This window comes from Myripristis murdjan, chromosome 20 (assembly GCF_902150065.1).
Source record: "Myripristis murdjan chromosome 20, fMyrMur1.1, whole genome shotgun sequence".
Taxonomy (NCBI): Eukaryota; Metazoa; Chordata; class Actinopteri; order Holocentriformes; family Holocentridae; genus Myripristis; species Myripristis murdjan.
Genome location: NC_043999.1, coordinates 25351931 through 25366420, shown reverse-complemented (window position 1 = coordinate 25366420; position 14490 = coordinate 25351931). Strand labels below are relative to the sequence as shown.

Genomic DNA, 14490 nt, shown 5'->3' with positions numbered 1-14490 from the left:
CGGGTTCTGTTTAGAGCCCCATTACTTAACCATTTGAAAATCACAGTCAGCTGGATTTGCCAAGTTAGTTTGCACACAAAGTAAACATTAAAAAATACAAAATTCTAAAAGATGTAGTAAAGCATATGCATTTTTAAAAGCTAGACATTAGGAAATACATCTTTTTGAATTAATACACAAGCAGAAGTAATAGAAGTAATACATTTAATAAATAAAGAGATGGTCAAGAGTGAACCATTACTTTTTACTTCCTTCCTTTTCCTTTCAAGTATTGCAACTATAATCCCTTTTAACTTGTTAGAGCAAAATTTGGAATATTTACAGCTGACTTTGTTGCATTTCTTCATTCAGTTCTGAAACAACTACATTGCAATAATAAACCTTAAGGCAAAATTCAATAATTCCTCAATCTTACCATTAACACATGGAGCTTTATCAAAAGGACAGAAATATAGTCTCCCGTTGTGTGATGTTATTTATATTCAGTGGCAAATGAGAAGAGGTTTGTGGAATGTGTGAAATATCACAGCTAAAATGGGAATTCTTACACCTAATTCAAATTGTCACAATGATACTTTTCCTTCCTTTTATTAATTAGGTCCTGCTCAACAGACAGACTTGATTTATTTAAAAAAAAAAAATGTCTTTTTTTTTTTTTTTTTTTTTTTTTACCAAACTATAATATTGTTTGATTATGTGACTCACCCTAATAGACTTTCTCGGGCTCACAGACAAGCAGAAGTGGCTATCGCAAGAAAACCAAATATTCGGGCTTTGGCCCTCAGTCAATTTATTCCACTGTGTGTATTAATATAGAAAAAGTACACATAGAATATATTTATGCACATACGCATCTTAATACACAGTGTGTAATTCCCACAGTTCAGCACTGCAAACAAGAATCATTAAATTACAGTAAAACCTCAACACCCTACAATGCTGATGTATAAGGTACCTATATCGTTACACACAAAGGGCTTATATCATTACTTCTATAGAATGAGGTCAGGAGACTGGTTTGCTGTCATTAACTTTTGATGCTGTGCTGTTTCACAACGCAACATCAGCAGCCGCGTCCGCCGGCTGTGCTGTCGGTTGGCTGTGAGAACTGCACTCAACAAGCTTTCACAAACAAGACTGCTGGAAAAATAACCATCTGGAACAACAAAAGGCTAGGTTGTTAAAATGTTAATCAAAGCTATGGGTCTCATTTATTTGAGCACATGATAGAGAGACACCATTTAGTATAGTATTAGACAGAGAAACAAATAACAACAACATATCGCCACAGTTTGCAGAATCAACACTTAAATTCCTGTCTCTCACAGCAGTTTGGAGTGTGTTGTAGCCACCAGTGACTGAGTGGAGCTCAGTACCAGCAGACACCAACCACTGGCACATTTAAAGCCCTAATAATGCTCCAACCAGATGAGTACTTGTCCATTCCAGTGGCATTTTGTTTGCAAGTTTGAGAACTGTGACACAGAAGGTACCACGGAAATTATTGCAGCCATAAATAATCAATAACAATACTAACAATGACAAACTATCAGTATCTCAGGGTAATCACTGGCAGTACAAAGGCAAAGTATTGGTAAAGTATTGGAAACATACTTTTTGGCAAGATACTGACAGGGGATAATCAATTATGCAATTATGCAATGTTATTAAGAGTCAAGGCTTTCAGACCAAATGGACACACAACTGAACAATAACAGACACACAAGGTGATCTGACTAGCTATAACAACTATGTCTGAGAAATAATGTTCCTATTGGTATAAAATAAGAATAATATGCAGCTGCATGTCAAAATGTTGGTCATTTGTATAAAACAAAACAAGTAACTACAGTAGCTTATGTGCAAATTCAAATAAAGTAACAGACTGTTTCATCCTCCAGCTATCACATGATGGTGACTCGCTCTGGTGAGACGTGGGCAGCCGAGCCCACCGCCTCCAGACGCTGGCATCGGTAGCGACTGCTGTCGAAGCCCCGGCGGATCCTGTGCAGCTTGCGGGCCACGCAGGGGAGCAGCAGCAACACCTTACCCAGTATGACGCACACCGGCAGGGCCAGGGCCACGGCGAAGCTGGGCGGTAAGTAGAAGCGGTAGGCCTCTTCCTCAAATGCTCGCTTCCAGCCAAACAGCAGGCCGTGGAAGGTAGCGATGAGCAGGGCGATGTAGCCCAGCGTGGACTGGTGAAAGACAGGAGCACTGATGAAACGAGGTGTGCATCTGTAAATATTCTTAACAACAACTCCAGTGATTATTTAGTGTATGAAATGATGAGGGATTGTCTCCAGCCTCTGAAGACAACCACTAGACAACAGTCAACCTTTCAACCAGAGCCTGTACACCTGTATTTACCCTGCTATTTCATGTCAAAAAATATTAATGTAAATTATTATATAAATGTTGACTTCAACCGCTCTGATATGCCCTTGCCATGATGTCTTACAATTTCTAGAGTTACTAAAACAGCCAGGGCGGTGCTTGCCAGACCCTGTCCCTAGCAATGTTAGTTGTCGCCACTAGGAGGCTCCAGTTGACTAGTTAGTAGCTCCCTATTTAATGTTGTGCATTTGATCTGGCACTGCATGTTGTGATTGGCTGGGAGCCACACAAACCACTGCCCAAAGGCTGATGCCCAGACGTCCCAAGCTCAGCAAAACAAGAAAATCCAGGCAGAGGGCAGTGTCTGTGCAGACACACACACCAACACACACTGCTAGTGGCTCAAGTGATGACTGAGAGGGATTACATTTGAATGTGTCTATAAAAACATATGATTTGTTTAGGGAAAATCCAACTCTTTCTGCCTTTAAGTTTGTCACTAGGAGGCTCCACTATATCATGTCTTCAAGAAATCAGAAAGTCAGTGAGTGGTACACCTTTCCTTTGCTGTGTTCACTGGTTGCCTGAGTAACAGTTTGGGCCTGGTCACAGTACCTGTATGAAGCTGAACTCCCTCCAGTTGAGGGCACTGTGGACAGATGGGATGGAGGTGACTGCCAGCAGTGAGAGGAGCCCCAGACTCATGATCCCAAAGGAGACATACATCTCCACCCGCCACACCTCCTCCTCGTTCCATGAATTCTCCACGTTAGCATGAACCTGCCAACACAGGGCTTGCTCAGTCATTATGTGTTATAGGTGATGTAAGTCTGTCAAATGAATATTCACTACAAACAAACAACAGTCTACAGTTGAGACGACTGGTCATCACTATCTCATATGTCATGGCATTGTGAGTATCAGATTAAGATTAAGACCACTTTTCCCATGAACCCTTTTTCTACCTGTCTCCCTTCCCTCTCCTTGGCATCTTGGGCTTTACTGAAGAAGATGAGCATGGTGGAAGTGAGTGTATCCATCTGCCTTTCACCCTTTCCACCATCTGCCCCAACCAGAAACTCTAAAAGCTTTAGCTCTGTTTGCTCTGGAACACAAATGCAATCTGGCAGGCAGAGGCTGCCAGTTTTCTCAGCAATGGTCTTGTTTGTTTCCTGTAATTATACCTATGTCTCTAAATTAATGTGGTAATTTTTAACTGTCGTCAAATGAAACAAAAAGCATTTTAAATCCTAAACCTTATACTTATCCTTAATTAGGCCAGTGGAGAAAAGAGCCTCAGCTGGCAAAAATGTCTGCAAGGTTTAAAACTCAAACTGGTTCTCAAAAGCAAAGTGCAAGAATACACACAAACACACACACACATACACACACGCAGTCCCAGAATCCTCCCCCCAGTTATCTGACCTGTTGGTAGGCCATGTTGAGGAGCAGGTACCTCTCAGACCTCCTCATGGGCAGACAGAGGCTGTAGAGGACGTGGACAGCAGCCAAGAAGAAGCTGAGGAGGCCGAGCTGCTTCCGGCTCTGCAGCCAGCCCTCCAGCCAGGGAGGGAAACGTCTGTACTTGGTTCCATAGTAAAGCTGGTGGGCCGCCGCTAGCTGGCCTGCCAGGTATACCAAGGCCAGCAGCGTGATAGCAACAGTGGGAAGCGTCCGATTGACCATTTCCATGGGGATCTTGTAGAAGTCGCTCTGCCTGTGCTTCACATACGGGTGGATGATATCCCGGACAAAGGAGTAAGCAAAAAAGAAAATGGAGAGGGCCACGGCAGCCAGGACGGGACCCCTCCAGGCAGGAAACAAACGTATGGGCATATTTTCGATGTCCCGCGATGAGGATAGGGCGCCCATATCCACTGGCTGGAAGTTGAGTTGGCGAGCCAGTTCCATAATCTGCTGACGGGCTTCCACTGAGTTACTGCAGATGAACACCTAGACAAGGTTGGGATTACAAAGAGTAGGACTAGTAAGAGATGCAAATTAGCAAAGACATCCTTTTGTTTCATGGCTTGTCTGCTTTATTTGGCTGTTCACGGTGAATAGAGACAAAGAATGACATAGAATGTGAGCTTTACTCAAGTGAGCCAACAGGATGCTTAAGGATACTCTATTCTCACAATATATTCATATCCAACTAGAGATGATGACTGTTTTAGAGATTTAATCTGTACTAGTCAGGATTTACTCATTAACTTACATTGCTATATTTTTAGTCTAGATCACAAATTAGGGCTTCAACAGAGAAGAAAGAGCATCCCTAATTTGGTGAAACACCCCTCACTGAGACATTCTCCCTGTTTGCCAAAAATAAATTCTCATCCACCTACAAGAACATCTGATGCCACCTCCAGGGGGCGATGTAGAGCTCTAAAACAGAGCTAAACAGTCTAAAATAAATAGTGGTCAGTGGGACATTTCCGTAGAAAGCTTTCTAATTTTTTTTATTGTGCACTGGTGAAAATGATCAGATGATGGTTAAAAAGGTCCACATCCCAGTGTGCTTAAATGAATGAAATCTGGATCAATTTAGGGGGAAAAAATGCCTTTTTTCTCTCTGGAATACCAGTCAACACCACAATCTTCTGAAGGTTTCATTATTTTACAACCACGGATGTCACATTAGCCTATAATAATGTCTTCATTATAAATACTGGGCAGTGTAATAGTCCAGTTAACAGTAAATAGAGTCAGATGTAGTGTTTTTTTTATGTAGCACTTAGCCCCATTGACTTCCATTTATTCTACTCTATTTAGCAAGTGCTCAGCACTGCCCCCAGGGGAGGAAAGACTGTACTACATTCTGTTTTTCTGTCTCAGCAGTCAGATGGGATATCTCTAAAATTGTATCCGAGTATGTATCTGAGGTCCATTAATGTCCAAGGTTTAGGTTGTGTGCAGATGTACAATCTGGTCTCACTGATGAGGAGAGTTGACAGGTTGGATGATTTTATTTCTGACACTGAAACAGGTAAAAAAATAAATAAATAAATAAATAAAAAATGAAGCATGTTCTGCAGCCACTAGAGGCAAATCAATTTCAGCCAGAGTGCACTGTGTGGGACTATTTGCTCAGGCTGAAAAGATTGGCAGAGCTTTTTCATAATCCATGCATAAATTATAAAGGAATTAGTGCTTCAACGACCAGAAAATCAGCAGTGAAGACTCAACTATGTTCTGTCAAATGTACCGGCTGGAATCTCCTGCGATATGAAGGTGAATTAAAGAGGAAAGGACAGAAAGATCTTAAGAATTCATGAAGTTGAGCGCTGAGACTTTAAATCTTTTTTTTTTTGTCAAGCTAGTAAAATATCTGCCAGTTGTTTCTGTGCTCAGAATACTGACACTTTTGTCCTGAAGCTTGTGTAAATAAACTGCACCAGAAATAAGATGAGGGAAGAGGGAAGGGAAGAGTACAATGCACATACAAACAAGCTCTTTACTCTCACAGAGAGAGGTTCTCCTCTCTGCCTTCGAAAATACCTCCTCTGACAATTTAGTGTGCACTCTTAAATACTCTCCCCTCTCTAACAGGATTAAGAGAATCCTTCTACACCACTGGAATGTCTAACACACCCCTGATTGCTCTTTGCAGAAACAGGAACATCAGAGACAGGGTTATGTGTGCAGTATATGAAGTCCACACACCAACACAGCCAACAATAAACACACTGTCCTCTCTGTAGGGCCATTTTGCCTCTAGCCACTGTTCTGTGTGTATGTCATCGGTCAAAAAAGGGAATAAAAATCCCAAAATTAGAAGAGAAGTTAGAAGAGAAGTTCAACATATGTCAATTATGATCACAAACCCCCCCATATGGAAACACAAAGAGAGGCTGTGATCTCTTGTGTTTCCTATGAGCTCAGTGGATTGCATTATACTCTTTATAGCTCCAAGAGATGTACTTGATGAATAGGACCATTATTACAATGGAATTTTCCCTTATGTCAGTCACTTTAATGAGGTCCTTTATCTTAAGGACTCATTCACTGAATGAATGTATCAGTTGTAAATTCAGCATCAATTTGTTAAAAGAAATCATTCTTACAAAAAAGACCTAACATTATGAATTAGGCCTGCAACTTACAAATATTTCATTGTTGATTAATGTGTCAGTGATGTGTTCTGTGTCATGATGTGTTAGTTTATGTTTATGCAACGTGTAAGCCTGTCTGCAGCTAATCTCGGAAACTACCGGCGCAATCAAGCTCTAATGATTTGTGCGCAGTTCTGATTCTTTGACGAGGAACCTCTCGCGGCTGCAGTGATTCAAACTCTTTGCAAAATGTATGTTATGCCTACGTCTGCTCTCTGTCCACTCACTGTCTACCTCGCTAAACCATCTGTCGTGCTCTCTATCTGTCTTCCCTCAGGGTCGCTATGCAGCAGTCTCGCTGCAACTCACTGTCTACCTCGCTCAACCACGCAGCTCTCTTCCTCTCCCTGTCTTATGTCTCATATTACTGACTTATGTCTCATATTACTGACTCACCACGCCGCTTTCTTAGCTCGCTCGTTTTTGTATCCTACTGTGGCCGTGTTTGCACTGAATGCAGGGAAAAAAATTTGATGTGTGTTGCGTTTTTTGGGCAAGTTCACCCACTCACCCACTGCAAGCAAGCAGCCTTCAGATTTGACACCAGACAAACTGTAAAAAATGTCAGAGCCTGGCAATTCACCACTGTAAAAATGATGAATAAGTCAAAGGACAGTGGGCTATGATAAAAACAAACAAAAAAAGAGAATACTTGAATCCCAAAAATGAAAACTCAAAATGAAAACTCTGAATAGTTGAATATTGGGGTCCAAGCCTATGAACCTTCTTGCCCTTTGTCCTCCACATTTTCATTTTGTGTTGAGTTTAGCCAACACACTGCACAAAAATGAAATTTGTGACAATGCCAAACCTTATCTTTGGGGCTGTACCTGTGTGCTGGCATCTTTCGGGCAGGACTGCTGCATGGTCCAGGCTGAGATGACGTTGAAGCCTTTCACCACTATGGAGTCTGGCAGCAGCGAAGCCAGGTACTCAGCGTTGGACTCTGGGTACTGGTTTACTCTCCTGTTGTTACTCACGTCCACCAGGATTTTCCCTGATCAACAACACACAGGAAGCTGTTAGAAAGCAACACTTGCAACCATTTTTTGGGTGGACAATTTCAAGACATATGAGACTGTTCAGTGAGTTTCCAAAGGAACATATGAAGAAGGAAATGGCAATATGTCATGGTGACAGCACTCCAAATTTGCATTGATGTCACTAATATTGAAGTCATCATATGAAACTAGACAATCTAAAAATCTGTTGGTACCAAGTCATATATTGCTCATCATTTTTAGAGGGCTCCCTTGACCTCTGACCTCCAGCTCTCTGACTGAAAATGGGTTGTCTGGGCAGCCACGGCTCTCCCCTTTGCAGACACGCCCACCTTCTGCTAATCCCATGCAGTTTGGGCCACAAACCCTGCAGTCCAAAAGTGTTCTTTTGGCCTGTTGTAAAATGGTGTGTTTGTGCAGACTGGGGCCTAAACAGTCTTGGAGCTGCATTAATTGGCTTTGACTGGAAAGCTGAGACTCTTGTGGATTCAATGAGCCACATTTGATTCATGTGTGATGATGTTGGCCCCCATAGCAGCCATTTCACTGCAGGCAGAGCAACTTGACATCCCTGTATAAAATGACCTATGACCTATGACCTCTAGGGTAATCACAGCCTCATGAAACTTTGCATCTGCAAACTAGAGGAGAAAAACAAAAATCACAATAAATCTTAGTATCGCACCCAATACTTAAGAATGGCAATACATATCAAACCAGCACCCTGGTGCTGGTTTGATATGTATTATCATTATCATATAATGATAATACATGATATCATTATCATATTAGCTCTCTTATCATTATAAAATCAGGAGATAGACATTTTGAGGTATAGCTAAAAGAGTTTAGTGACTGATCAGGCAACAGAAGGGTTGTGGAGTGTTGTACCATCACACTGGATATGTACTGTAGGGTTTTCTACCTTCCAGCAGATGCTTGAGGTCCCACAGGACTGGGTAGTGTTCACGGCGGATGGCCAAGAACACGATGCTGGCCTTCCCCACCGCATCCTCATGGTGCGTCACATCCACCACATGCGGGAAGGACTGGGCCGCCAGTTTGGGCTGCCGGCTGCCCACCACCACATGAAAGCCGCAGCGCAGCAGCCGGATGGTCAGGCACTTGGAGAAGTCGCCCGAGCCCAGGATGGCCACCGTGGGCTGGGCAGGGCCGCTCACGCTCCTCCCTAGGAGCCCCATATCTCCAACCTGAACGCCATTCTTTAGGCCGTTGGGGAGGAAGGAGGCCTGGGCGTGGTGGAGGTGGTGGGAGGAGGATGAAGAGGAGGAGGGAGCCGTGATGAAGACGGGGCTGCTGCTACCCATCATGGAGATGGAGTCCATCCTTCCTCCCTGTCTTTTCACCCTCTCTTTCTCTCTCTCTCTCTGGTTTTCTGCTTAGGACTTAAGTGATCCTGTGGGGGATGAGAGTGATGGACAAACAGGACAGAATTCAGACATTTTTGTTTGGTTCTTCATGTATATGATAAGATAAAATGAAAAATTAGACATCCCAAAGCATCCTGTATCAGTAGTAGGTATTACCATATTATAATAAGGTACAGCAAAGATAGAAAAAAACTTAAAATAAGAAAACAGTAAAAGGGGCTTATATAAACATGCACGACTGGCAGTTTCAACACAAGAATATGTAACATGGAGTTTATACATAAAAGACATGGAGAAAAGTTTTACATGAGTGCTAACTCACAGCAATAGGACTTTCTGACACAAAAATGAATGCAGAATATGCACAGCTACAAAAACAGCCAAAATATATGCAGTGTAAAATATGTGGAAACAACAAAAATGCCATATAATTGTATTCACTCCTAAGTTTTCTAGTTTTCATCTTCACACATCAGGGTGATGGAACATACTCCATGTACTCCCTGCAAACTGTATGATTAACCCAATAGATTACATCCAACTAATTAAAGAAACGTTTTAACCTTATCCTTTATTAACTTTTTCTACTTATGGAATTACTCTAGAAGTATTTCTGGACCAAAATGACCCCAGCTTACTGAGGTGTTTTAGACTCAGGGCTCAGTTTACAGCTTTGAAACTTGGACGTTGCTGTATAAAATGACCTCTAGTGACCTCTAGGATAATCACAGCCTCATGAAATTTGACAGCCACAAACTAGAGAGCGAGGCCGTTCAGAGGATGCCTGGTTTTCCAGGTAGGCTGACAGTAAAGGGGAGTTTCTGACACATTTCCACAACAGAATGTTCACCATCCAATCCCCAGAAAATGCAGTTCTTACAGAAAACGTTTTTGACACCAAATCAAACTATACATTTTTCTGGTGTTCTAATGTGGTGTTTTGGAGGGATTTTTGACTATTAATAATTTTTGAGTGGTCAAAAATGGTTATATTTTGCACCAAATCTATGTAAGAAATGGTATCAACATAAAAATTGCTGCACATAACTGAACATGGGGATGGCTTCATATTCTCCTAACATAATGCTGTAACCTTTATAAACTTTAAATGAACACAAATAAATAATATGATAAATAGGCACCCAACCAAAACACAACATTTATTGCGGATTTATGACTAGAATAACTTGACACACAGAGCTGAGCTGCATCTCAAATCAATCTTTAGGGTTCCAGCTTTCAGATGATGTTTACCACTTCTGTTTGGCCTCTACTGTAGATCTGTTATTTCCCCCTGAAGACCCCCTGCCCCCGCACTCGTATGGGTCTGCGTACATGGTAAGGGGTTAACTGGTATTTTATGGGTCGTAGCCAGCCAGCCCATATGACATGCACCATGTAAGGCTGTCACGTCATGTAACACACCGTCTGGCAGCCATATTGGAGGCCCGCGGCTCTTAGCCAACGTTGCTGCGAACAGCTGATGGTGTTTCAAAACATACAACTTGGCCGTGGCGACAGAACTGAGGAGATATGGTTGCTTTCTGTGCTGTTACTCACTGATACAACTGATACAACCGCTTGATGCTGCCTTTAGATACTGTTGGCTTGCTAGCTATGTAGCTGTGATGGTCAGCGAATCATCACAGCTACATAGCCTTATAAACAAACACATCTAGGAGAAACTACCATTAGTCCCATGTTAATATCAACACTGGTGGCTTACATTAATTAGCCTCCTGTCCAGTTAACTAGAGGGGCTGCACCTGACACTCAGTTTCAATACGACAACTGGACTTATACATAGAGATTTTGATTGCCATCCAATTATTATTATTATTATTATTATTATTATTTTTATCATTGAATTAATTTGAAGTAAACAGAGGAGAATTGGGAGATAAACATATCGTCCAAGCCCTACCACACAGGTAGGCTGTTTCTGGTCAAGCTCTTGCACCCCCTTTTTTTTAATATAGTAAAACAGATCTAATGCCTTAAGTTATCAAGGTTAAGATTTAGTTAAGTTTTTAGTTTTTTCTTGTAAATTTATGACTTAATAATCTCAGAATTTTGGTTTCTTTTTCTCATAAATTTGTGAGTTTTTCTCACAAACTTACTTTAATCGCAGAAATTCTGATTTCTTATTTCTCAGAATCCCCACCACCACCACAATGACACTAATGTGCCGTCGTACACACTCACACCCCCACTGGCGACTATCGGAGCAAAGTTCTGCTGATACTGATAGACTGTAAAACGTCCTATCTGCATCGATTAATGACCAAGCTCATTAATCAGTCGACCTATAACTTTACATATTTAGGACGTTACATGTGCACAGCCAGTTCTCCGCTGGACCTCCGTGCAGGAGCCTGATAGATGATTTATGACACAGCAACAAAGCCTCTATCTGAAACCATCTTGACCTATTTCAGTGAAGTTCTAAAAACAAGGCAAGGCTCTGCAGATGAAGCTCCTCATCTCTGACTGATCGACCAGAGCTTCTCATGCTTTGATACACTAACACATTTTCTCACATCCGAGTTAATCATACCTTCTCCAACAGGCCCCAGGCCCTCTCTACGTCTCTGTTACTGGCACCATGTCAGATCGTGTGGGTTTAAATCAAACTACACCACCAGGATGTGTCCTGTGTTTGTACAGTGATGATGAGGTGTAATATTAAAATCATACTGGTGATTAGCAGGTGTCAGGCTAGAACACATAGCTGATTGTCAAAAATACCTATAAAATGAAGCAGAGGAGCTGTTTATCAGCAGTAAAACTGTTCTATTAAATCCCCTTCTATCAGAGAGCAGTAGGGTAGTGCTAATATATGACAGGCCATTACACATTAGGCCTGAACATCGATATCATATCATTATCTAGATATTAACATGCAAGATATCAATATCTATAAAGGCAACAATATGGACAATATCAAGTTGAGAGTTAGCCGCTCTGATCAATAAAATATTTTGTGAAGTAAGTGCATTTTCTACGTCTAGTTGGTATTATTATTCTGATTTGAAGAACGCATAATTTTCACTGTTATTACACTTTAAATTTCAATTTGGCATACTTATTGAAGTGTGACATTTTGTCCATATCGTGCAGCCCTGTTATACATCACATCATATACAATTTCATATATCCCGTACAGTGACTACAATAATGTTTAACAGTTAAAGAAATGATAACTCAGGCAGTGGAGTGTCCCTTTTTGTTAAGGATAGTCTTTGCAGCAAGAGTTTTCAAGATTAGGTTTATAGACCACCAACCTGTAGTTATCTGTTTATTTATTTATTTTAACAATCCTTTGGGTTTTTTTCATATTACCTGCCATTTTATGTTTGCACTTTATATGCACAAATAAAGCATGATATGATATGATATGATATGATATGATATGATAAGTGATTTGATGTATGGTATGATACGACTAGGGCTACACTAATAAGGCACTGATGGGATAGGATATTGCTTTCCTGGTAAAGACAAGTGAGATTAAAAATAAATGCAGAATTAATGGCAAGAAATGAATGGTATACTTCTCTGATGTTCACTGAATGCAATGCTTGTCAAAGTTGGCTGCTGTGAATGAGTGGTAATGTGGAATGTGGAATGCCTCCTTGTCTCAGAGGATGATCTGTAGGATGTCTGGGCTGGCAGCCTGCGGGTTTGGACCGACAAGCAGCCCATAATGAGCAGGTACAGGCCACAGTGATGGAGTTGAACAGCACGGAGCTTCAGATGAGGTCCAGCTGCCTCCAGCGTGCTGGCCGCGGTGCCTGTGCTCGCTCTCCATGAGCTCAGAGCGGCTCTGCCCGGAGCGGAGCCGGGCGACATCCGCTCAACAGGAGCCGCCGCGCCGCCAACGACCTTCCATACGTACCGCCGCTGCGCGTGGCTTTGAAGGGCAAAGCCGTGTGCACGTCAGTCTGCACCATGTCTGCACCTGTAGAGCTGCAGCATCCGTACACCGACACAACACACACATCCTAGCCGCTCACATCAGGACTCACCACCGCACACGGTTATCGATCAGTGCGGGGGAAACCGCATCCCGCCGCCCTCCATCACGAGCCCTACCGCACCGTGAGACCGAGCTGTCACGGGAAATGGTACCCACCTTTCATTGAGCCCCGACAGATCCCGCTACTCCATGGAGGCAAACCAGCTGCCACCTGACCAGCCCCGGTGCCGTCTGGAAACTGTGCGGCGTTCAGGTCCTGTGGAAAACAGCAGAAATCCCAGCTCCCCGCTACAAAAACCGTTCACTTCCATTTTCAGTTGGTATTAGGCTACTAACAAAACTACTGACCTCAGCTTGTTATAGAGATACCACGGTGTACTGGGGCCACTGTAGGGAGGGAGAAATACAGTTAGCTAGGAGAGCAGGGTAATAATTAGGGGAAAAAAAAAAAAAAAAAAAAAAAAAGAATCAGAATTTCCAAGATTAATTCGAAATTTTAAAAAATAAATAAATAAATAAATAAAAAACTTGGATATTTACTGAAATTAAAGTGGTATCTTTATGGGGAAAAAAATCACAGAGTTAAGAGAAAAAAACGTGAAAATTCTGAGAGTATAAAGCCACAAATTTACGAGAAAAACTCAGAAATTCTGATATTAAAGTTGTAAATATATGAGAAAAAACCTACAAATTCACAAGAGAAAAACCTGAAAAGTCTGAGATAATAACGTCACAAATTTACGAGAAAAAACTCGGAAAAATAGTTTTACTTTCATATAAAGTCTGTCTTAATCTCAGAATTTTTGAGTTGTTTTCCCATAAATTCACAATTTTAATCTCAAAATTTCAGAGTTTTTTTCTCGGGAATTTGTGACCATATAATTTCATAATTTTTGTGTTTTTTTCTCATAAATGTGTGCTTTTTTATGGTTAATTTACCACGTTAATGACAGGGAATATTCAAGTTTTTGTTTCTTGAAGGCTAAATTTGACTTTAATCTCAGAAATTCTCTGTCTTTTCTCTGAATATTCCCCCCACTCGCCCAGCTCTGTAATTTTTTCCCTACAATGGCTCTAATACACTCAGATTAATACACCATCGTGTACCACCATGAGACCCTGAAAAGTTACCAGTTCGCTGTTGTTGTTGTTTACAATAATAGGGCTGCAGTTTTGTAAACATCCATATTTACTATGCAAAAAGCATCTTCTAGGCTTCTGTTTGGTTTCATTTTTAAAAATGACCTGTATAGTAGCAGGGTCTGAGAGTGTAAACAAATATTTGTCAAAACTACACAGAGCACCTTTAAAAAAAATTCTCAGTGCAGTTTGACTGCAATTCAGTTCACTAGAAATTATTGGATCATATAGAAAACGCATGAGCGATTCTGTTTTCAAACCCCTGCCCAGGGGGTCAAACCTTTGCTGTGCAAGATGAATGATAATATAATAACAGACTATTTTTTTATTGAGGTTTAACAAACAAAGAAATGTGAACCTTACAAAAGTAACATTAGCTCATGATCACACCAACTATTTGTGATCACAACTCTTGATTGCTGGTTTGTTTATTTGTTTGTTTGTTTATTTAGGTTAAGTCCTGGCAGTTTTGACAAAATCATAAACGTGTGAGTGCCTGAACGCTGTGCTTTGGGTTTTTTAAGCCC

General features: G+C 41.3%; 1 protein-coding gene across 2 annotated transcripts; it reads right to left on the bottom strand.

Moving 5' to 3' along the window:
- Nucleotides 1-253: 253 nt before the first annotated feature.
- Nucleotides 254-13069, bottom strand: steap2 (STEAP family member 2, metalloreductase). 2 transcript variants are annotated; one of them, XM_030080014.1, is made up of 6 exons: nt 12980-13069; nt 8379-8870; nt 7283-7449; nt 3763-4290; nt 2953-3117; nt 1905-2198 (listed from the first exon to the last, which is right to left on the bottom strand). In XM_030080014.1, exons 2-6 carry the CDS (start codon nt 8797-8799, stop codon nt 1905-1907), a joined length of 1575 nt encoding a protein of 524 aa, XP_029935874.1. In that variant the 5' UTR covers nt 8800-8870; nt 12980-13069. The 2 variants fall into 2 exon arrangements, with proteins under 2 accessions (XP_029935875.1, XP_029935874.1); XM_030080015.1 differs by lacking the exon at nt 12980-13069 and having other exon boundaries at nt 254-2198; nt 8379-8799.
- Between the last annotated feature and the right edge of the window lie 1421 nt (nt 13070-14490).

Bases quoted from the DNA above. Each gene is read 5' to 3' on its own strand.
- steap2 (XM_030080014.1), bottom strand. From the start codon at position 8,799: ATGGACTCCATCTCCATGATGGGTAGCAGCAGCCCCGTCTTCATCACG. The intron at 4,291-7,282 runs GTACAGCCCCAA...AACCTTGTCTAG, and splicing joins CGAAAGATGCCAGCACACAG to GTGTTCATCTGCAGTAACTC. The intron at 2,199-2,952 runs GTACTGTGACCA...GTCTTTCACCAG, and splicing joins GGGAGTTCAGCTTCATACAG to TCCACGCTGGGCTACATCGC.